The 23,578-nt window shown below is 40.2% G+C and overlaps 1 protein-coding gene across 1 annotated transcript in view; it reads right to left on the bottom strand.

The window, feature by feature from the left end:
- ADGRA3 (adhesion G protein-coupled receptor A3) overlaps nucleotides 1-23,578 on the bottom strand; it is a 130,208-nt gene that overhangs the window by 21,144 nt on the left and 85,486 nt on the right. Inside the window, exons 10-14 of the mRNA XM_074951601.1 lie at nucleotides 22,479-22,628; nucleotides 19,746-19,907; nucleotides 19,258-19,461; nucleotides 15,836-16,049; nucleotides 15,406-15,614 (exon numbers count right to left, since the gene is read on the bottom strand). Of these exons, the coding sequence (XP_074807702.1) occupies nucleotides 15,406-15,614; nucleotides 15,836-16,049; nucleotides 19,258-19,461; nucleotides 19,746-19,907; nucleotides 22,479-22,628 (939 nt within the window). The remainder of the gene's footprint in view (nucleotides 1-15,405; nucleotides 15,615-15,835; nucleotides 16,050-19,257; nucleotides 19,462-19,745; nucleotides 19,908-22,478; nucleotides 22,629-23,578) is intronic.

The raw sequence follows: 23,578 nt of genomic DNA, 5'->3' as shown, positions 1-23,578 counted from the left end.
GCAGGCGGAGCAGAGGTGAGTGGGGGGGGGAGCGCAGGAAGTAACGGGGGGGGGGGAATAGAGGAACTGCTCCCCGCCCCAGCTCGCCTCCGCTCCACCACCGCCGCCTCCCCCGAGTGCGCTGCTGCTCGGCTTCTCCTCCCTCCCAGGCTTGCCTCCCAGCGCCGGAATGCCGCCCCTAGATATGTGCCACCCCAAGCACCTGCTTGTTTTGCTGGTGCCTAGAGCTGGCCCTGCATTCAACACACATAGTACTTATATCTGTTTGGTTAGCACAAGCAGTAAAAAAGTCATTTGAATTACTATTACATTTCTGTAACTGATATTAATACTATACATATATTTTTTGTAAAATGGCGAAGATTACTAAAAACAACTCTTCAGGGTACAGATATGGAGACCTGAAATTTAAGTATGAAAATATTCCAAAAACCCACTAAATTGTTGTATATATGTCCTTTTTTTTAGTACTGATAGTGACAAAACGGCTAGATGAGTTTGTGTATAATAATAAATAATAAAAGTTACATTAAAAGGATGTTGAGATTGCACAGATAAGCATTCAAAACTTTTCAGGAACTGTTAGAATTAAAGTTGCTTATTGTGAGAAATAATGTATATGAGAATACAGATCTAGTATAAACTTAAAGGTAAACTACACTAAAGGGTAGTTGTGCACTTTTACCCAGTTAAGGCTCAATGGTCAGTTCCCCAGTTCTCTTGTTGCTGTCAACAGCTGTCCAGACATATCTAAATTTATAATAAAGAAATGCTCAGGAGTGCATGATGAAATGGTTGTTTCCATTAGACAATTTTTTAATGGACCTTTTGAGGCCTTCTTTGGGATGCTGTTACCACGTGTCACTGAACTAGGGCAACTCCCTCAAAGCTGGCTTCATGTTTTTCATTTTTGATATTTTGGGATTCACACAGAATATGGTTGCAAAATGGCTATTTTAAGGAAACTGCTGTCTTATGTGTGACGTTCCCAAACTCACATTTGACCAAAACTTGCCACTTCGATGTGAAGGGACCATGTTTTAGGGCTTCAAGCGTATTTCACACCTGAGGCCCAGAGACCTTGTGGAAGGTACTATATGGGGCAGCAAGCTAGAACCACAATGATATACAGCAGGGGTCTGCAACCTTTCAGAAGTGGTGTGAAGAGTCTTCATTTATACACTCTAATTTAAGGTTTTGCGTGCCAGTAATACAGTTTAACGTTTTTAGAAGGTCTCTTTCTATAAGTCTATAATATATAACTAAACTATTGTTGTATGTAAAGTAAATAATGTTTTAAAAAGCTTCATTTAAAATTAAATTAAAATCCAGAGCTCCCCGGACCAGTGGCCAGGACCCGGGCAGTGAGAGTGCCACTGAAAATCAGCTCGCGTGCTGCCTTTGGCACGCATGCCATAGGTTGCCTACCCCTGATATACAGCAAGGTAAATGCAAAAGGACTCGTAGTCTTTCAGACCAGTAAGACACCTGATCAGAGACTGACATTCTTAGCTCCCTGGAAGTCAAAACCATGGCTACACCAGCCTGACCAGTCTCCCAGTACCCAAAGACCCTGGAAACATGAAGTACCATGACATCTACTTCATTGCCTGATCCCCTTGACTGCATTTACAACTTCTATGTCATATGACAGGTTTCAGAGTAGCAGCTGTGTTAGTCTGTATCCACAAAAAGAACAGGAGTACTTGTGGCACCTTAGAGGTTAACAAATTTATTTGAGCATAAGCTTTCGTGGACTACAGCCCACTTCATCAGATGCACAGAATGGAACATATAGTACGAAGATATACATACATACATACACAGAACACGAAAAGGTGGAAGTTGCCACACGAACTCTAAGAGGCTAATTAATTAAGATGAGCTATTATCAGCAGGAGAAAAAAAAACTTTTGTAGTGATAATCAAGATGGCCCATTTCAGACAGTCGACAAGAACGTGTGAGGATACTTAACATGGGGAAATGGATTCAATTTGTGTAATGACCCAGCCACTCCCAGTCTCTGTTCAAGCCCAAGTTAATGGTATCTAGTTTGCAAATTAACTCCAGTTCAGCAGTTTCTCGTTGGAGTCTGATTTTGATGCTTTTCTGTTGCAAAACTGCTACCTTTAAGTCTGTTACTGAGTGACCAGAGAAGTTGAAGTGTTCTCCGACTGGTTTTTGAATGTTATGATTCCTGATGTCAAATTTGTGTCCATTTATTCTTTTGTGTAGAGACTGTCCAGTTTGGCCAATGTACATGGCAGAGGGGCACTGTTGGCAAATGATGGCATGTATCACATTGGTAGATGTGCAGGTGAATGAGCCCCTGATGGCATGGCTGATGTGATTAGGTGTTATAATGGTGTCACTTGAATAGATATGTGGACAAAGTTGGCATCGGACTTTGTTGCAAGGATAGGTTCCTGGGTTAGTGTTTTTGGTGTGTGGTTGCTGGTGAGTATTTGCTTCAGGTTGGGGGGCTGTCTGTATGCGAGGACTGGTCTGTCTCCCAAGATCTGTGAGAGTGACGGATCGTCTTTCAGGATAGGTTGTAGATCTTTGATGATGCACTGGAGAGGTTTTAGTTGGGGTTTTAGGTGATGGCTAGTGGTGTTCTGTTACTTTCTTTGCTGGGCCTGTCCTGTAGTAGGTGACTTCTGGGTACTCTTCTGGCTCTGTCAATCTGTTTCTTCACTTCAGCAGGTGGGTACTGTAGTTTTAAGAATGCTTGACAGAGATCTTGATGTCATATGAGTTTCACAGCCATGAGAGCTGAAGGGTTCTAACTCCTTTTTTCTCTTATTTTCCCTCTTTTTATTTTGTCGTTTTGTATTTATTAGTTGGGAGATGGCCCAGCCTTTTTATTATTTTAGGGTGCGAATGTGTGGCTGAGTGCATACATGTATTATTGCATGCAAAGATCTCAAGAGGAAGCACCAGAAAGAACAGTCCCCAAATTTAAATAGCCCTAAAACGCTGTGTTGTAAAATCTGTGAATATAGTGTTGCGTGAAAATGTCCAGAGAAGGCAAGCTGTTCGCTATAATTTGAGTGAGAGCTGCTAAACATCCACTTTTCAGAGTATTTTGTTAAAGTCTGTATTTGTGGGTTTTGTTTTTGTTTTTTGGGGTGGGGAGAATAGATTAGCCATTATAAATGAGAGAAAGCTACTTACCTTATGTAACTGGAGGTTCGAGATGTGTGGTCCCCTATCTGTATTCCAGTGTTGGTATGCATGCATGCCATGTGCCCAGAGCTGGAGAGTTCTGAGAGCAGTATCTGTTGGTCCGCACATGGGCCCTGGCTCACCTCATGCCACTGACTGAGGAGATAAAAGGCTGGGTGGACCAACCTCCTCTCCAGTTCCTTCTTTATCTCAAATAAGAGAAGATCAAAAGCAGAGGGGAAGGAAAGTGGGTAGGGGAATACAGATAAGGACTCCACATCTCAAAGAGCCTCCAGTTACTATAAGGTAAGTAACTTTCTCTTCTTCTTTGAGTGCTGGTTCCTATGCCTACTATACTGTGGGTGACTGACAAGCAGTACTCAAAAAGGAGGAGGGTAAGAGATTGTAGATGGCAGAGCCGAATGAAGGACTGACATTCCAAAATATGCATTAGCCAAGGAGTCCTGTACCAAGGCATAGTGTCTCGCAAATGTGTAGATGGAAATCTCAAGCAGAGGCACCTGTGACTCTGGCAGACCAGGTGTCAGCTCATGTCAAGCCTCTTAGGCCTCAACTGAGCACTGACAAACTCATAGCTGGAAAACAGTCTATCTCAGCTCTGTGTTAGCACTGTTAAAATAGGTGTTAGGTTTATAAGAATATGTTTAAACTTTATGAAATGCTTTAAGTTGCCATGTGCATTAGTCTCACTTATGGTAGTTGCACCCATGTTATAAGGTAATATTTCAGTGTTTGCTCTGTAACTAAAAGTATTTGCTCTGAAACTGTAAATCAGGGGTTCTCAAACTGGATGTCGGGACCCCTCATGGGGTCACGAGGTGATTACATGGGGGGTCGCGAGCTGTCAACCCCCACCCCAAACCCTGCTCTGCCTCCAGCATTTATAATAGTGTTAAATATATTAAAAAGTGTTTTTAATTTTTAAGGGGGGTCGCCTCAGAGGCTTTCTATGTGAAAGGGATCACCAGTAAAAAAGTTTCAGAGCCACTGCTATAAACCATTTGTCAGGAGACAAGCACTACCAAATATGAAATACCAGTTTTACCACAGGTATCTCTTGCCCAACAAAGAAGACCCACAGAGAGACAAACCATTGTGGAATATCAGAGAACAAAAGACAGACTTTCTTGAGTACTTCCTGCCACACCCATGAGGAGATGTGCATATTGACTCACCCATCAGCTTGAACTCTGGTGGAAGGGAATAAAAATCCCTGACAAGAAGAAACTATATCTTTATACTGTTTGGACTCTGAAGGGCAAGGATTACTAAGCCTAAACAAGAGATACCCCATGCTTGGCCTGTGTTAGCCCCGAAGGACATATACAGCTTGCTTATTATAGAAGTTGCTATTACCTTTTGAAATTTAAGACTGTCACTCATTTGTGGGTTTATGTTTATCTGATTTAAACTTGTAAACAACCCATTTCTTCTTCATAGTTAAGAAATCTTTAGTTAATTATAGGATTGTCTACAAGTGTTATCTTTGGTGTAAAATCTACAGTGCAATTGACCTGGGGTAAGTGACTGGTCTTTTGGGACTGGGATTGGGATTAATCTGATTATTATTGTGATTATGGGTGTAAAGGACCATCTATCACAAAGGCAAGCTTGCCTAGGTGACAAACAGACTTGAGTACCCAAGGGGACTGCCTGTGACTCCATGGTTAGCCTGTTATAGTGCCTGAGGAGTTTACACTTGATACTTGGTTGGTGAAATCTAAGTATAGAATTCACAACCCGTTTGGGGTTTGTGCTCTGCTTCTGAACAATCTGGCCCAAGTTGGTACTCATGCTTGAGTCACTCCAGACAGCTTGACAGCACCTCTTGAAGCAATGCCATAGATGTTGCTGGCATTTTTGAGGAATGAGCTCTTACCTCAGGAGGAGGGAGGAAAGATTAGACAGCTGATAGCAAAACAAAAAACAGTCCAAGATCTATTTTGAGATTCTTTGAGAGGATATAGCCTGACCCCAGACCCTTTCCATTAAGGCAACAAATAGTCTAGAAGGCTTCCTAGCTAGTTTTGTTCTCTGCAGGTAAATGGTTCAGGCTCGCTGAACGTTGAGGGAATGGAATGTCCTTTCTTCTGACCACGAGCGTGGTTTTAGTAAGTGGATAGACTGGTTCAGGTGAAATTCAAGACAACTTTGGGGTGAATTTAGGATGTAAACATAATGAAACTTTGTCCTTATGGAATGTAGTGTAAGGAGGATCTGTCATCAGCTCTCCAAGCTGACCAACCCTCCCGGCTGAGATGATGGCTACGAGGAATGCAACCTTCATGGATAGGAGAGACATGGAGTGAGAAGTTAATGGTTCAAAAGGAGGCGTACTGAGTACTTAGATAATAAAGTTCAAGTCCCATTGAGGAGTAAGCTTTAAAAACAAACACGGAAAAGGTTCTGATTAGGCTTTTTCAGAATCTGCTAATCACTGTGTGCATGAAGATCAAGTAGCCCTGTGAAGGGGGATGGTATGCAGTGACTGCTGCCAAATGGACCCGTAAGGAGCTGATGGATGAATCTGCTGTCTTTAAGAATACAGTATGAGAGAAATATCTGCAACTTCTGAAGGTATATGTCTTTGATGCGCTTAGATGGCTAGGAATCATTTTCTAGTAGAATTCTTCCTACTATTAGAAAGGATGTTCTATATAGCTTCAGAACACGGTTGTTCTAAGGAGAATGCCAATCCTAAACCAAGGCTCTGAGATGAAGTGGATGTGGGACGTAGGAATGCTTGACCTTGCTGGTCTCCTGAGTGAAGAGATTAGGAAATGTTTGAATAATGATCAGTGCCTGAGATGACAAGTGTAGGAGATTCGGGAACCAAAACTGTATGGGTCAGTAAGGGGTAATGAGAATGACTTGTGCCCTGTCCTTCTGAATCTTGCACAGGAGTGATCATAGAGGGAAGGCACAGTTTAGATGATCTGCCCTTGGAGGGAGTAAAGCATCACCCTGTGAGTGGTGACTTAGGGCTCCTCTGGAAAAGTATATGTTGCATTTCCTGTTTGTTTGGAAGGCAGACAGATCCCTGGTAGGAGTCCCACATAGAGCAAAAATATTGTTCACCAGAGTCATGTAGCTCCCACTTGTAATTGACAGCAAAGTGTCTCCTGAGAGTCCACTATCACATTCTGGTTTCCTGGGAGGTAGACTGCCAACAGCATAATGGGATTACTAATGCACTAGTTCCACAATCTGCTTCTGCACACAGGGGGATGGATCTCGCTCCTGTTTGTTGATGTAAAAGACGGTTGTGATGTTGTCTAATGTTACGAGGGCATGGTGACTTTGAATCATCAGGAGACAGGCTTTGCAAGCCCTTCAAACTGCTCGCAGCTCTAGAACACTGATGTACTTCCTGGACTCTCGAGAAGTCCAAGTGCATTGTGCTATATGGCTGTCCATGTGGGCTCCCCAACCTAAAATGGATATGTCAGTAATGGTCGGCCTGTCCAGTGCAGAGGCAAGGAAGGGAACACCGACACATACCTGGCAGGGATTTTTCCAACATAACAGGGACAATATTGCTTTTGTGCAAACAGTCACTATGGTGCTCATGAACTGTCAGTCTGCTGAGTACACAGTTTGGTGCCACGCTTGTGGACAATGAAGGTGGAGTCTTACAAATGGCATGACAAGTGCATGAAGCCATATGGCCTAGGAAAGAGAGATAGATATTGACAGGCACTCAGGAGTTACTTATGATGTGGTCTATATTGCTCATAGCTTGAAACCTCTCCCTTGGCAGGTAAGCCCTTGGTGTGATTGAATTTAATGATGCCCCAATGAAGTCTAAAGTCTGCGGCGAGGAAAGATTTTTCAGCGTTTACACTGACCCCCAAAAAAGAGAGGAGTTGCAGCAGTGTTGAAGTCAATGCATGGGCCTCCTGGAGTGACCTGGTGGCAAGCAGCCAAATAGTCAAGGTAGAGGAAGACCATGAAACCACAGCATCTGATATCGGCTGCTACTACAGAGAAAACCTTGGTAAAGACTGTGGGGGCAGTAGCAATGCTGAAAGGGAGTACTCTGTATTGAAAGTGGAGCCCACCATGAACATGAGAAAGCATCTATGAGAGGGGTGGATGTCCATGTGAAAGTAGGCGTCCTTTATGGAGTGAGCTGTAAACCACATGTCCTTTTCCAGGGGATGGAATTATAGATGACAACATGACCACACAAAACTTGAGTTTGCAAATAAAGCAATTGAGATGGCAGAGATCAAAAATGGCTCTCCAAATGCCCTTCTTTTTGGGTACTAGGAAGTATGTTGAGTAAAAAACACTCCCTTGATATTGAAGAGGAACCCACTCTATCACTACTCACTGTAAGAGAGATTCCACTTCTTGTCTGAGAATGTTCTCATGAGAATGGTCCCCAAGAGGAGGTGGGGAAGAGGGTTTTGGAGGGACGCAGGGATGTAAACTATTGTATAGCTAGAATGAATGATGTTCATCACCCATTTTTGTCCATTGTAATTGCACTCCAGATACTGAGAAAGTGTGCTAGACTAGTGATTCTCAATCGGTGGTACATGTACCCTTGGAGGTACATGGAGATCTTCTAGGGAGTATATCAATTCATCTAGATATTTGCTTAGTTTTAGAACAGGTTACATTACAAAAAAAGCATTAGCGAAGTCAGTAAAAACTAAGATTTCACAGACAAAATGAGAAAGCAAGCAATTTTTCAGTAATAGTGTGCTGTGACACACTTGTATTTTTATATCTGATTCTGTAAGCAAGTAGTTTTTAAGTGAGGTGAAACTTGGGGGGGGGTAGTACATAAGACAAATCTGACTTCTGAAAGGGGTACAGTAGTCTGGAAAGGTTGAGAACCCATTGATTCAATCCATTATCACTGTTGACCTGACCTTAATATAATTATATTAACAGTTTAGTGGCATTTGTAGTAGCTTTGTGTTAGCAATATGCTGTCTTGATTTGATCTTTATTAACTTAAATACATTTATAAAACAGATACTGGATCATATAGTTTTCAATAAATAACTTGGGACATGCCCACCAGAGATTCCCAGTGGTTATCAGCTGACCCGCCTAGGAACCTGATCCACTCCCTCTAAATGAACCCTCTGGTTCATGCATTATACAATCTTAATTTGGTCCTTCTGTGCATATGCACTATGACAGTCTTTCCAACCATTAAATACAAAGTTTGGGGCAGAGCCATGAACAGGATTCAGCTTTCCTGGGATTGAATCCAACACCCTATTAACAGGAGATATTCTCTCCCCTCTTGTAATCCTCTGCCTCTTCCACTGTCCACCCGTCCAGTAACTGAGGCAGGGATCCTATAGTATAAATAGTTTATGATCATGTAATTAAAGACTATCATACACACAAAGGGACATAATTAAGGTTGTTTGAGCTATGTTAATTCTGGCATTTTCTAATTTTGAATTGCTTGAATTTGCAACCAAAATGTTATTTTAATATGGCATTACATATAAAGTATTTTTTAAATAAAAAAATATAGTAGAAATTCCATCAGATGGAATGAGACCACTTGGAAAAACTCAAGATAGTATAGCTGAAGAAAATATGACTGAAATGGGAGGTACAAATCTGGGAAGCAACAACACTAAGAGTCTTGCCAGAAAAAAATAAGACAGGAATTTACAGTGCAGTAAGGCACCAAAAAAAAACAAACAAAACCAACCAACCAAGCAAGCAACAAAAAACATCCATTTTTTAATTTAGCATCTGGAATGAACACATTATTAGAAAGACAGTGACATGTTAGGGGAACTCAGAGGAGGAGAACAACATTTATCAGAGGCAGCAAGAATGGTCTTCTGAGGAAATATTCTAAGTATGCATATTGCAACAGGATACAGGCATGATCCAGAACCCACTGAAGTCAATGTAAAGATTCCCATTGACTTCAATGAGGTGTGGATCAGACCTTAAGAAAGAATCTTTGCTGGAATTCCATAGCATCTCAGGATCTTCCAGATGGCTTCTCTGGAAGCTGCTATCAAATGCTTTTGTAAAATCAAGGATGTAAAAACCATCTTCTGCTAGTATTTAAAACCTTTTTCTGTAAGTCTTCTCAAGGTGTAAATCTGGTCTGAACACTACCTACAAGATCAAAATCTAGTCTGTTTTTTCTGGAGTACTTCACTAATAGCTGTTTTCATCCTACTCAAAATAATAATGCAAAACACTTTTCCAGCTACAAATAGAAGTGTCACCCCAATGTACACAAATTAGCACAAATTAGCTGGTCATCCTTTTTAGGGATTTCTACAGATGACACGTTCTCCAGTCTTTAGGAGAGCTCTCTTTTTCCCAAACATTCTGTACAACTTGCACATAATAATTTACCATCACTGCCTCTCCAGCTTTTAACATTTCAGCATCTATCTTATCATACCCTGGTGTCTTACCACTTACCACTCTTCAGTTACTTCCTCAAACGCAATTACTTCTAGTGATATAGGTAAGTCTGCTATTTCTTCGGGTCCCTCAATGTGTTAAAGATTACCAGGCTGTACTCAAGCAGCTAGAATGTTCCATCCAATGGGCTCTCTGTCCTTCCTCTCTGGTTAAAATTGTAACATCTTGGGCCTTCACAATGCCACAACAGTTTAGGAGTTGTGATGACAGTTGTCTGGAGACTAGAAAAAGCTTTTAAGAATCTCTTCTCTTGTATCAGAGTAGCAGCCGTGTTAGTCTGTATTCGCAGAAAGAAAAGGAGTACTAGTGGCACCTTAGAGACTAACCAATTTATTTGAGCATAAGCTTTTGTGAGCTACAGCTCACTTCATCGGATGCATTCAGTGGAAAATACAGTGAGGAGATTTATATACACACAGAACGTGAAAAAATGGGTGTTATCATACACACTGTAAGGAGAGTGATCACTTAAGATGAGCTATTACCAGCAGGAGAGCCGGGGGGAGAAAACCTTTTGTAGTGATAATCAAGGTGGGCCATTTCCAGCAGTTAACAGGAATGTCCGAGGAGCAGTGGGGGGTGGGGGAAATAAACATGGGGAACTACAATACCCATCTGCTGAAGTGAAGAAACAAATTGACAGAGCCAGAAGAGTACCCAGAAGTCACCTACTACAGGACAGGCCCAACAAAGATAATAACAGAACGCCACTAGCCATCACCTTCAGCCCCCAACTAAAACCTCTCCAACGCATCATCAAGGATCTACAACCTATCCTGAAGGACGACCCATCACTCCCACAAATCTTGGGAGACAGGCCAGTCCTTGCCTACAGACAGCCCCCCAACCTGAAGCAAATACTCACCAGCAACCACACAACAGAACCACTAACCCAGGAAACTATCCTTGCAACTAAGCCCGTTGCCAACTGTGCCCACATATCTATTCAGGGGACACCATCACAGGGCCTAATCACATCAGCCACACGATCAGAGGCTCGTTCACCTGCACATCTACCAATGGGATACATGCCATCATGTGCCAGCAATGCCCCTCTGCCATGTACATTGGTCAAACTGGACAGTCTCTACGTAAAAGAATAAATGGACACAAATCAGATGTCAAGAATTATAACATTCATAAACGAGTCGGAGAACACTTCAATCTCTCTGGTCACTTGATTTCAGACCTAAAGGTTGCCATATTAGAACAAAAAGATTTCAAAAACAGACTCCAACGAGAGACTGCTGAATTGGAATTAATTTGCAAACTGGATACAATTAACTTAGGCTTGAACAGAGACTGGGAGTGGATGTGTCATTACACAAAGTAAAACTATTTCCCCATGTTTATTTCCCCCACCCCTCACTGCTCCTCGGACGTTCCTGTTAACTGCTGGAAATGGCCCGCCTTGATTATCACTACAAAAGGTTTTCTCTCCCCCGCTCTCCTGCTGGTAATAGCTCATCTTAAGTGATCACTCTCCTTACAGTGTGTATGAAACACCCATTTTTTCATGTTCTGCATGTATATAAATCTCCTCACTGTATTTTCCACTGAATGCATCCGATGAAGTGACCTGTAGCTCACAAAAGCTTATGCTCAAATAAATTGGTTAGTCTCTAAGGTGCCACTAGTACTCCTTTTCTTTCTTCTCTTGTATGGCTCTTTGGCTTCTATTGCTTTATTTTCCATCCATTCTCTCACTTCTTCTGGCTGATTTTTTAGCTTCCGTCTTTGTCCGCATATACTTGTTGCAGAATAGCTCTTTTGCTGCTGTCTCATTCTTACTGAATTCTCTTAATTCTTTCCTCTCTTCAACAAGCTTCCATGTATTTGGTTGGAGCCATTCTTTTCTTAGATCTTCTTACCTCTACTGTGATCCTGGTAGCATTCACAATTACTTCTTTGAAAAACTGTCACTGTTCTTCTATGACCATCCATGTTTTTAGCTATTCAGATCTATTGCTAAGCTGCAGCTTGAAATGTATCTTCACTTCTGGATCCACTAACTTTCTCGTATCGTACATATCCTCTACCTCACACGGTGTTACCTTCTTTAGTTTTCATTATTCCAATAAAAATAACTCAGCACTCGTGTATACCCTGGCACCCAACATTTATCTCCAGTGCATATTAATGGCAATATGATCAAGCTGTTTCTGGGTGAAGCCATAATTTGATCTCCATGTCAGTTTGTCTCTTTCCTCACATGGAAACAGTGTAACCCCAATACAAAGACCATTTAGGCTGCAGAGCAGAACAAAACATTCTCCATTGTCAATCTGCCCTGGGATGCCATGTCTGCCCATAATGCGCTCATATCCAATATTATTGCCATCAACCTGTGCATTTAGCTCTCCCATGAGGTTAACAACGTCATAAGTATGCATCCGATGAAGTGAGCTGTAGCTCATGAAAGCTCATGCTCAAATAAATTGGTTAGTCTCTAAGGTGCCACAAGTACTCCTTTTCTTTTTGCGAATACAGACTAACACGGCTGTTACTCTGAAACATCATAAGTGTTGATCTTGCCAAGGATGCTCTGCAAGCTTACATAGAAACAGCCTGATCCGTTCATCGGTATAATTTGTTGGTGCATAACACAACCTCTGACTTTTTGCATGGTTCATCAAAGCATGCAGTCAATATTCTAGAGTTACAGATTCCCATTCTTCAGTACTTTAGCAGCTTCCTTGATTTGTAATAAGGCTGTGCCTTCCTGGTGTGTCATCTTCTCTTCCAGATTATAAAACCATCATACCTTCCTCTGATAATTTGCCTCATCTAGTCCATCTCATCTCACTCAGTCCAAGTACACTTAGGCCAAAGATTTACATTTCTGTTATAATCTTTATCAGCCTCCCTGTGCTCCAAAGTATTCTAATATTCCAGAATCCAACTCTTGTCTTAAATTTAGCTGTAAAAATACCTCATTTCAGACTAAGAACTTCATTGCAACTTTGATTCTCCATCATTACAGCATAGGCAGGATTTACTGCTTGGCCAGTACTATCTTGTCTTAAGTCCAACAGACCGTGATTCTCAGCAGTTTTGTTTCTATTGGCAAATCTGTGACAGACTCTTCTTGTTTCTGGACACGTACAACTAGAATTAACTAGATGAAACTGAAGGATACTTGTAACTGGCCAGTGGTTATGGGCTCCTCCCACTGCAAGCACTTCATAGCCCACAGAACTCACCAAGCCACATGAAGCTTCCTGTACTATTAGTTCAGATTAATGAATTGACTGAACATTTGTTCGACACATTACTTCTATAAAAATCATACTTATGCTCCAGCTCATTAAACAGCTAGAATTGGGTATGCACTATGTCTCTCCTCATAATTAGTGTAGATGTAGAGAAGATATAGTGTAATGTTCTGAAATACATACAGAGAGGTAGATTACAGGAGAAAATAGAAATAATATTTCCCTATACATCTCTAGCACAGTGGTCTCACCACATCCCATAATCTTGCACGTAGAAATGCAAAGTACTGGGATTCAGATAACGGCACGAATATTACTTGCGTGCCTTACAGTCTTCACAACTAAAAAGTAGCTAAACAAAAAACATTAATTGAAAAACAGAAAGTAAACTGTCTACAATTTCTAAAGGTTGTAAAATGGAGCAATTGTATCAAAAGGTTAAGCGAGATTCATGTCTGCTTGGGGAAGGTAATTGCTCAAATGGTGTGGCAGTTCTGAAAAACTATCATAAGTTCTGATGCTTATCTAAATCAAATCTTTTGATATTTGTCCAATGTTAAAGCCTTAAATAACGGCACTGTAATAAACAATTAATTTAAGAGAAAAAAACTACACAATCACCCTTCCTATAAGGGAAAGTTAGAGCTGAAGGAGAAGTCTCTGAACAAGCAAGTTCATTAATGAGAAACACCACTTTCTTCCAGCTCTGCTGTCAAAATACAAAATTACAACAAAGCTCACTGTAATTTTTCTTCATTAAGTTGTGTTCAGGCACTGAGGCTCAAATCCTTAAGTGTCATTTTCTAGCTTTGTCACCTTAAACCAAAATATTTTTTTTCCTGTGGAAACTTAAATTTGTGTATGCAACTCATAGCAACAATGTTCCATGTAATCTTTACGTGCAAATACAGAAATCTAGTAAGATTAATGGTCTATGCAAACGTATAGATTGTGCATCTCCTTAATTTTCTTTCCTCCAGGTGGCAGAATTATATTTAACTTCAAGTAAAATCCCTCCTTGAACGTAAGTTGAACAAGCATAGATAACATATTTCAGGTTTTAAAAAGTCTATTACATTTTAGATGATTAAACGTAAAAAAGTAAGATAAAAGAATAGAGTATCCAATTCTAGGATTGTAATGATGAAAGTACCTTCAACTGTTCAAAAATAGCAACTTTTCATTTAAGAGATCTTCCATTTAAAAGGCTTCATACACTATGGCATCATGCCAAATCTTACAAAGTCTCCCCCCTTTAAAAAAACTGCTTTTTGGTATTCTACCATTTAATCTTCTCTTTTATTAATTTTTTTTTTAAGTTTAACAGTTTGTTCTGCTAAATAATAATAAAAAGCCACCACATTTTTCATGCATTACTTATCCTAAATTATTCTTTTTCCTTCAAAACATGATTTGGAGAGAATGTTTGACTTATTTTTAAGACCATATGTAGCTTCTCAAATGTAATAAATACTGATAATATTACCTCTATGAAATTTAATTTTGCACGTGTAACTTATAAATGTTATTTATTATTAGCATTTCACCTGATTTCCTCTTATACTGATGTTCTCAATATTATATCCCAATCTATACTTTCGTTTGTTAGAGGTCTGCTCTTATAACTCTGTGATAGGAACCATCAGAGCAGCACAAGAAAGCAGACAAGCAGAGTCCCTGTCACTTTACCTGTCAGAAACAAAATGTTTCTTTGCCTTTTCCCCAAAAGCCGATATCTTGGGAGACGTTCATTTAGGAAGAATACCAACTGTTTGCTAAGTTAGGGAGAAGGGGTCTTCTGGGAACAAGCAGTGACAAAAAGTTAACCTACGATGAGGAAAGCACTTCCCTCAATTCACTATTTCATTCCTGCCACTGTATTTCAGAACTGGTGTAATTTTACTGAGCTCAATACGTGGGAGACATTCAAATCAAAATACTTGTAGGAATGTCTTTAACAAATACTGTACTTTGACTTGTGTAGTAACTAAACACCATAATCTTTTTTCTTATATTCATATATTCATCCACTTTTCTAGGAAGTATGATCATGAATAGGCATTTTATACCAATATTCATTCAGTGGCTCTAAGCCAGGGTGTGGAAATGGACAAAAACCTCATATCCATAGACACTAAAACTAACCTGACACGTTCTATTGTTGCCTAGAAGTTATTCCTATTATTTTCTCTGCTGCCTACTATTCTTCATTTGAGGCGGTCACTGTTAGACCTGGAATCTAAAGTTCACAAAAGCAGACTGACAATTATTAGGTCATTAGAATAGATTTATATATCATAGTACCATACTGAAAGGTTTCATAAGAAAAACCTATTGTGTCTTTAAAATATTCTGCAGTAAAATTTACAGTGTTGCCATTTTCAACCATATTTTATGCCAACATCTAAACCAATACAAACAAGTGAAAATTGTTCTGAAGTTGGTTTGTGTGAGGATACCCCCCACTCCCACAATATTTTATTATACTAAACGCAAAACATTTACCCTCTATATTTTTCCTGAACATTTTTTATTTCTGATTAAATTAAAAAACCTTAATAAATACCATACCATCAAGACTGCATAGTTACTGAGGGAGTAGCACTGAATGGTGGTAATGTTTTCATCTGAAGAGATAATGTGACATCCATCAGACTTCCATCCTCCCTGTCCATTGAGCAGATTGAAGTCCCATTGTGCCGCAACAGCATCTGCTCCATGAGCAATACGTCGCAGCGTCACGTTAATAGCAATGTGGTGATTGGCTAGGCTTAAACCATCTATTTGGAAAAAAAAATATGGAATTGATTTTATATAAAAATGTTTAAATGTTTAATTTTCAACACACACTGTAAATATTAATGCCGGATAATATCTGATTCTTAGAGGTGTGCTAACTGAAACATTAGTACACCTCTTGAATATAATGTCAAGGATCAGGTTTCTAAAGCTTTGGCATTCTTCTAAGGTCATACAAATGTAATAATAACCAAAAACAAACCTATCTTGGTGAGAATAACTGGTGTTACTACTGTACGTCGTTTCCCATCATCTGCCAGATTTGTTGAATTTCCTGTTGCTGGGAAAAGTTTTCCGTTGCGAAATGCAATAAGTTGAAGCTTGTAGATGGACTCATTTGTTGGCCTAATTTCTCTTTTCTGCTTTTGTGTAAAAAGGGAGGGTGGCAGCTGAATAGAAGCCTCTACAATTGTGTTCTATAAACAAACAGATTTTAAGAAGTATTAATCTCTGAACAAAAAAGGGATTTTTTGGTCTTATTTAGAAGCTCCTCCAGTTCATCAGTGTTGGGCTTTCTTCCTTTCAACAGGTTTCAGAGTAGCAGCCGTGTTAGTCTGTATCCGTAAAAAGAAAAGGAGTACTTGTGGCACCTTAGAGACTAACTGTTAGTCTCTAAGGTGCCACAAGTACTCCTTTTCCTTTCAACAGTGTCTGAAGGAAACAAAGTTTATACAGAGCTCAGGACTGTAGTGCTTCCAATAATCCACCAAAACATGCTTTAACTAAAAACCTTAAAACACCCTTTAACATGGAATTATTTGTTAATCATTGCCAGAAGCTGGGAATGAGCGACAGGGAATGGATCACTTGAGGATTACCTGTTCTGTTCATTCCCTCTGGGGCACCTGGCTTTGGCCTCTGTCGGAAGACAGGATACTGGGCTAGATGGACCTTTGGTCTGACCCAGTATGGCCGTTCTTACGTTCTTAAGATGGTGGGAGATTTAGTATATAGTTACCTTTCTGGTAGCCAGTAAAGCTCAAATTGTTAATAACAAGTTCCTACAGTCATAGTCTCTCTACATGGTGGGGTAGGTCTGTTCGACCCAGGCCCCCGCCCCCACTCCACCCCTTCCCCCAAACCCCTGCCCCTTCCCCACCCAGTTCTGTCCCCTCCCCCAAGTATACCTTGTCCCTTCTCCTCTGCCCCCCCCCCCCCCAGTGCCTCCTGCAAAGCTGAACCACGGCTGGTGGGAGGCACCGGGAGGGAGGTGGAGGAGTTGATCAGCAGGGCCACTGGTGGGCGAGGCACTGAGGGGAGGGGTCGGGAGCTTGGCTGCCGGTGGGTGCTAAGCACTCACTAATTTTTTTTCTTTGGGTGCTCTGCCCTGGAGCACCCACAGAGTCAGTGCCTATGCCTAATGTTTTGGAAGATCTCTTGGGAGCTAGACATGACAGGCAAGGCCAAATGCCAGACATGCACACAGGCAGATGTAAAGGTAAATGCTGTAATTGTTTCATTTGGAGTGGTATTATCAGTGCTTGAATTACAGGAGGGACTTAAGGGGGCCAGGCCCCCCTTACTACTTTTAGGAGCTACCCCACTTCTGACTTATTCAAAGGCACCAGAGGGGCATGTTTTGGCCCCCTTACTTCTTCCCTGTATGGCCAGCAGCAGGGCCAGGAGCTTCAGAGAGAGCAGCATCAACAAGTGCCAAAAACCTATGGTGGGGAGACACAGAGAGGGAAAGGTCTGCAAAGGGAGTAGAAAGCTGCTGAACCAATCAGCAGCCCTGGCACCACCACTGCAGGAGCAAGGGGTCCCATGACCAGAGGAAGCAGGTCCCACTGAGCATGCTTGGCATTTATTGGTGGATACCAGGCTCCAATGCCTGTGTTGGAGAAGCCCCTTCATCCCATCAGCAAGAGAGAGGTGCTGTCCAGTGCCCTAGCCAGCTGCTCAGCAGAGATTGGTTCATGCCTGCCATGCCTGGTCCCGACCACTCCACTTCCAGAGATGGGCGGGGCAGGGGGGAGGACCTGGGGGACCTACAAGAGGGGAATGAGGACAGAGAACTGAACTGTCATGGCAGGAGGACCTGGGGGGATGAGGGGAGCAAAAATCCAGCCTTACCCCTTCCAGGAATTCCACACCGGGGAGAGGGCTCTGTGGGGTGAGGGAGAGTCAGAGTGGATGTAGGGCAAGATGGTGTGCAAGCGCAGGACTAGCGGAGGCAGGATGGTGTCAGGTGCAGCTGGAGGCAGGACTAGAGCAGGGAAGATGGGGTTGTTTGTTGAGTGCAGAAGACTGGGGGGGAGGCAGGGGCAAAAGGCAGACAGCTGTAAGTGGTAGTGGGGCAGAAGAAGTGCTGTGATGGGTGCAACAGGGGGAGCTTGAGAGGGGGAAAAGGCAGGTGCAGAAGATGGTGGGGTAACAGGTAAGGGAAATCAGGGAGTTTGGGGCAGGGCAGGAGGGATAGGTAGGGAGAGTTAGGGGTCGGAGCAGAAGGCAGGATTTAATTGGTAAGGGAGGAGGAGGCAGTTGGGCTAGGGAAAGAGGGAGGGCAGAAGTGGCGGTGGAAGGCTAGGGCAGAGGGGAGAAGACTCAGCTTGGCAGAGAAGAGAATAGAATAGAATAGAAGCACAAGGGCCAGCCAGAGGATTACCTGGCACCGTGCTCCATATTGCCTGCAGGACTGCTCATATTCATTAAGGGGTCCTCCTACTTTTTTCCCCCATAATTCAAGCACTGGGCATTATCTACAATTTTGTACACAAGTTATTGGTACAGTACATATCTGCAGTGAAGCTCCAATATATGAAGCAATAATGGCAAATTGATAAGCTACACTGGCATTTAATCACAAATGGATTTTCCATGGAGTCAGAGTTAAGTACTTCCCCCTATATACAGGCAAATGAATCTGTCAGACTTGTTTTCTAGTTTGTACTCCTTCACACTGTCAGTATTTATCTAGATATCTATATGTCCTCAATCACCATGAGAGACACTTGTTTAGACGTGTGTCAAAGTAAAAAATTTGAGTTAAGTCAACGTATCTTAAAGGTTACTTTTTTTTAACTTGAAAGTTAAGTGTAACATGCAGACAGCATACCAAAATAAATGTACTGAACATTAAAAAGAGGTCAGGAGGTAATTCACTTTCCATGCTGCTGAAATACTGTGTGTGTCTAATGCCTTGTCTACACTTCACAGTTCTGTCGGCAAAAGAGACATGAGGCATTGCAAACCCTTCTCAAAGCACCCTGCGGCCAGCTGCATAGGGGGATAGTTACCCACAGTGCACTGCTCTCTGTGTTGGTACAAGAGCTTTCAGTGTGGATGCACTCTGCCGACACAAAGAACATAGTGTGGACATGCAACAGCATAACTTTTGTCAACAAAACTCTGTAGTGTAGATATAGCCTAAGAGTATGGTGTTGGTGGTGTTTTTTTTAATGTAGACACCGGTCCATTAAGAATTGTTTTGAGTAATTTAGCCAAAAGCAACACAAAACCAACTTCTTTATTCCTCTCATAGCTTCTCTACTCTTGTTCTTAAATAACTGTTCTGTATTACAATGCAGTAAGAATATTTTAACATTGGAAACTTAATTTAAGCCACTTTCCAACCAATTAATCTCTAAGTCTTATAAGCCAATACAGAAACAATGAGCATCAGACCTTTAGTGCCAAACTTGACAGTGTATTTGAAACATTGCACTTAAAGCTTAATTGCTTATCTAGGTTTCCATCTGGATCTCTTCTCCCATAGTCAGAAAGTCCTGTACGGTCTGATGCAGCCACTTTCTGAAATACAGTGCATGTCATCCCAGTGAAGCCAGTTGCCTTTATTACATAAGCCTCCAGAGCAATATTTGGAGAGTACTGTGACAAGAAAAATCATATAGACAATAAATAACTTTATACCACATAAAAACAATCTTCAAAGGATTCTTCACATTAATTTTATACAAAGACCAGAAAAGCATTCTGTATAACTGTCAGATTAATTTGGTCAGAATAATTTTTTTTCCTTTTAGGAATCTCAAATATTCTAGACCTCGAAGCACAAATCAGACAATGTCAAAATCTATTAACTATGAAAAAAAATTCACTTTTCAAAACAAACCAGAAATGTTTACTTTAAATTAATGGAACTTTATGCTTACTGTTGAGTAAACTTGAGCCCCATTTGCTAGTCGATACATAGCAATTCTCTGTAAACATTGTACAATTCTAGTGCAAGCTTTGGCCTCTCTCTGTGACATCCACAAAACACGTTCATCAGCTAGCATAATGTTACTTGCAATGTCCACCATCACATCACCAAGCTAGTATGGGACAGAAATAAGAAAACACCATGTCAGCTTCGGTCATTCATCTTTTGGCACATCAATAAGAAACATAAGATTATTTTCAAGCCAGAATTATTGGAAACCTAATACCACTGTCAGCATCTTAAAAAAAAAAAAAACAAAAACCAAAAAAACAGTTGTTCCCACATCAACCATTATTTGTCAGGTATGTTACTGGAGTGGCTTTTAAGAGTCAGATATTTACCTCACTGTAGTATTACTATTAAGACAATATATTTTGTTTTCCCCTTCTGTCAGTTAAATTTACTATACTCCAAAAGCAAAAGAGCACGAGACATTTAAGAGGGCTACCATCAACTTCAACGTTAATCTATTCAATAATTAAAAGTAATTTTTGGTGGTATTTCTGATAACCAGACACTGTCAATTCTGGAAATTTAAGTTTTTCTTTTTTTCCCTCTTTTGCCACAACCTTCCTCTCGCCTCTACCCCCGGCCCTGGAAATTTCCTAAGTTAGACCCCAAGCCTGCAAACATTTATGCACATTCTTAACTGTGAGCACTGCCAAGTGCTCTATGAAGTGAAGGACATCTGTAAGATTTTACAGGATCAGTGCCTCATACAGAGGAAACAGTGACACAGACTATATACGAATGCTGTCAGATGAACAAAACAAAAAAACCTGACCTCATTCAGTTACTGTAATCTGGGGTGTTACTTTTTAACAATAGCAGGTAAGAAGACAGCAGTGAGATTTTTAAGCTTTTCAAACAAGAAAGTCCATACCTGGAAGTGAAGATTTGACACATCTTTTCCACTGCTCTGCTAGGGACTGATCCTGCAAGGTGCTGAGCACCCTCAACTGTCAGTGAAGTTAACAGAGACAGGGCGGCACTCAATACTTTGCAGGATCAGGCCCTTATTTAATAAATATTTCTGAAATAAATCAAAACTAAGGCAAATGGATAAAATGCTTATTAATTTAATTACAAAACATACAACTTCTTATAAGTCTGTTGGTTAAACTGATAATTTATTGTAAAAGTCAACAAGAAATTCCTAAAATTATAGGAATCAAACGTAATTGATTCTCTCTGCATAAATCATGAACTTATTATCAAGTCACACTCGCCCACTCTTTCGTCAATGTCATCAAGAATTTTCTTAAAATGTTTCTAAGCCGTGATGATACCTTATAGTTTTTTTCATTTTCTAATGTGGAATAGTCTGACATAGACCCCCCCAACCCCCGAATGTTTGTTTTTTTCTAGTGGACACCTGACACTGAGGAAGCTATTAAGGTTACAATTCATGTATTCTACATCTTTCAGACTATTCAAACTGCACAATGAAAAGCCACTTGAAAACATATTTCATATATTTACCAGCTCTAAATTTTAATTAATTCCAGGAAAGCAATGTGTAGTGATTAATTTAAAACTTTATTTTTATTTAGACTAAAGGAAGATTATTAAATGTATTGGCTATTCATGCTAGAGAATGGGCTAACACTTGCAACTTTCTAGCATACCAACAAATCAAACAGGTTTCACTAAATATGGTTAAAAAAACAAAAAGAACAATACATCATCTACAGAGAAACTGAGGAACTTCAGCTACTATTAAAAACACTATGTATGAATTTAACATTGGACAGTTTTATCGCTTTTATTACCTTCAAGTAGTGGCAGAGTGACAACAGATTGACAAATCATTGCTGAGAAAACAATACCCTTATAATATATTAAATCACGCAGCAATCCATATTTTAGGTTAGGTACTAAAAACAATCATTTAATAAATTATTTTTTAAATTATTTCACAAACATATAGAAACATTAAATTTAGGACAAATTAACTGAGCTATGTATTTAAAAGGGAACTGTAATGTGAAAATCCTCCAAAGAGTTTTATTGTGAATTTTTATACTACATTATTTGTTCGTGTTTGCATGGGGTGGGCATGTTTTTTTGGCCAAGTTCCAAATTACTGCACTATGATCTCCAACTTTCCAATATGCACTGAATAGTGAGATCAAAACCACTGTTAAGCAGTGAAAAGGAGTTTCTATCCACTCCCCCTCAACAATAAACACTCTCTAAGATATTATTTTAATGTCTTATATCCCATAAGATATAAGATGACTGAAAAACCTTAGAGATACACCTCAATATTGAATAAAGCCAGGCTATCATGGGGGGAAAAAGATAAGTCTTGTTTTATTCATTACTGAGAGGATCTCTGAGGTTTTCATTATTCAGCTTTTTATATAAAATCATTCTAATGAAAACCTGGGTGACCCACTCTATACTAAATAAAACCAGACGTACTGTACCTATCTCCCTGCTCCATTGCTGACCAGAGACATTACAGGTCCAGTGAATGCTGGAGGATCTCAGCATGAATACAAAGTCTTTGACCATGGGTCAGCAACTTCAGGAACCTACTAAACAAAGAAAAAAATGGAACAGAACCTGAAATTTGAGCTCCTCAACCTAAGGTTTAGAAGGCTTTAAAACAGGTATTTTTAATAAGGCAAATATTTCATCCAGTTATCTTGAAAATGGTATCAAATATTAGAGGTACCTCTTTGTACTTTTCAGCAAATCTTCCAAATTTTTCTATCATTTCAGCCACAAAAATAACATCCATCTTATCAGAAAAATTTGCTGCTTCAACAGTGTAAGCCAAAAGCTGTCTTGCTGTTGCAACTGCATTAGTAAGGTTGAGTGGCATCTATATAAAGAACAAATATGAGCACCAAAAAAAGGAACATTTAAATCTAAATACAATTTAGGAGAATGCCTAAGTATTTCAAATTTGAGACTATTGTAAAACAAAAACAAAACCTTAATTTTTTAAATAAAGTACAATTAATAAATTTCTCTTCCTTTGCACATCTATTTCCTGTGTATATAGACAAAATTGTTTTCCAAAATTCCTAGAGCATGAAAAGTATGTTTCATAGCTAGACAAGCTAAGAGAAAGCTACACACACCACAGCCACAATATCTATTGACATATTTAAAATAGAAAATGTACTTGAAATTAATGAGAGGCTCTCCCTAAAATATAAGAAAAGTTCAGTGTCCCACTCCTGCAACAAAAACCAGGCAGGCAGACTCCTGCATCCTCCCAGAGTCCTATGGACTTCCTGTGGCACTGCACAGGGTCTCACCTGCATGGTTCTCTTTGCAGCATCGGTGCCTGCACCAGTAGATTTGAAAGCATGGTTTTAGAAAACAATGATTGATATCCCTAGCGTATATTAGTTCAGCAGCCATAATGCATCATTAACAAAAATCAAGTTTCAGAGTTCAAATATTGCATATAATCTCTCTGCACTTTTCTTTTTTTAAACCAGTGAATTCATTTTTACATTAAAAGGTCACATTCATGATATGCAAGTCACAGTACAATGTATATCCATCTGTCTGGATTAAGCAATATTTCCGTAATTTTTTCTTAAGGTAATGAAGAATTCCCTTTAACACAAAATTAACCGTAGCAGTCACATCTGAACGTTCCATTTTATTCAGGGTTTCCTTCCATTTCGGATACAGACCAATATTTGATTTAAACTACCAGGTATTAAAAAGATAATATATCTAGTCTCTAAATAAAGACAAAAACAGTCTAGCAAAACAAATCTTTGGGCCTGGATTTACCATGTTAGGGGGGCCCCC

This window comes from Natator depressus, chromosome 4 (assembly GCF_965152275.1).
Source record: "Natator depressus isolate rNatDep1 chromosome 4, rNatDep2.hap1, whole genome shotgun sequence".
Lineage (NCBI taxonomy): Eukaryota > Metazoa > Chordata > Testudines > Cheloniidae > Natator > Natator depressus.
Note: the sequence above shows the minus strand (reverse complement) of the source record. Positions and strands in the feature narration are given on the sequence as shown.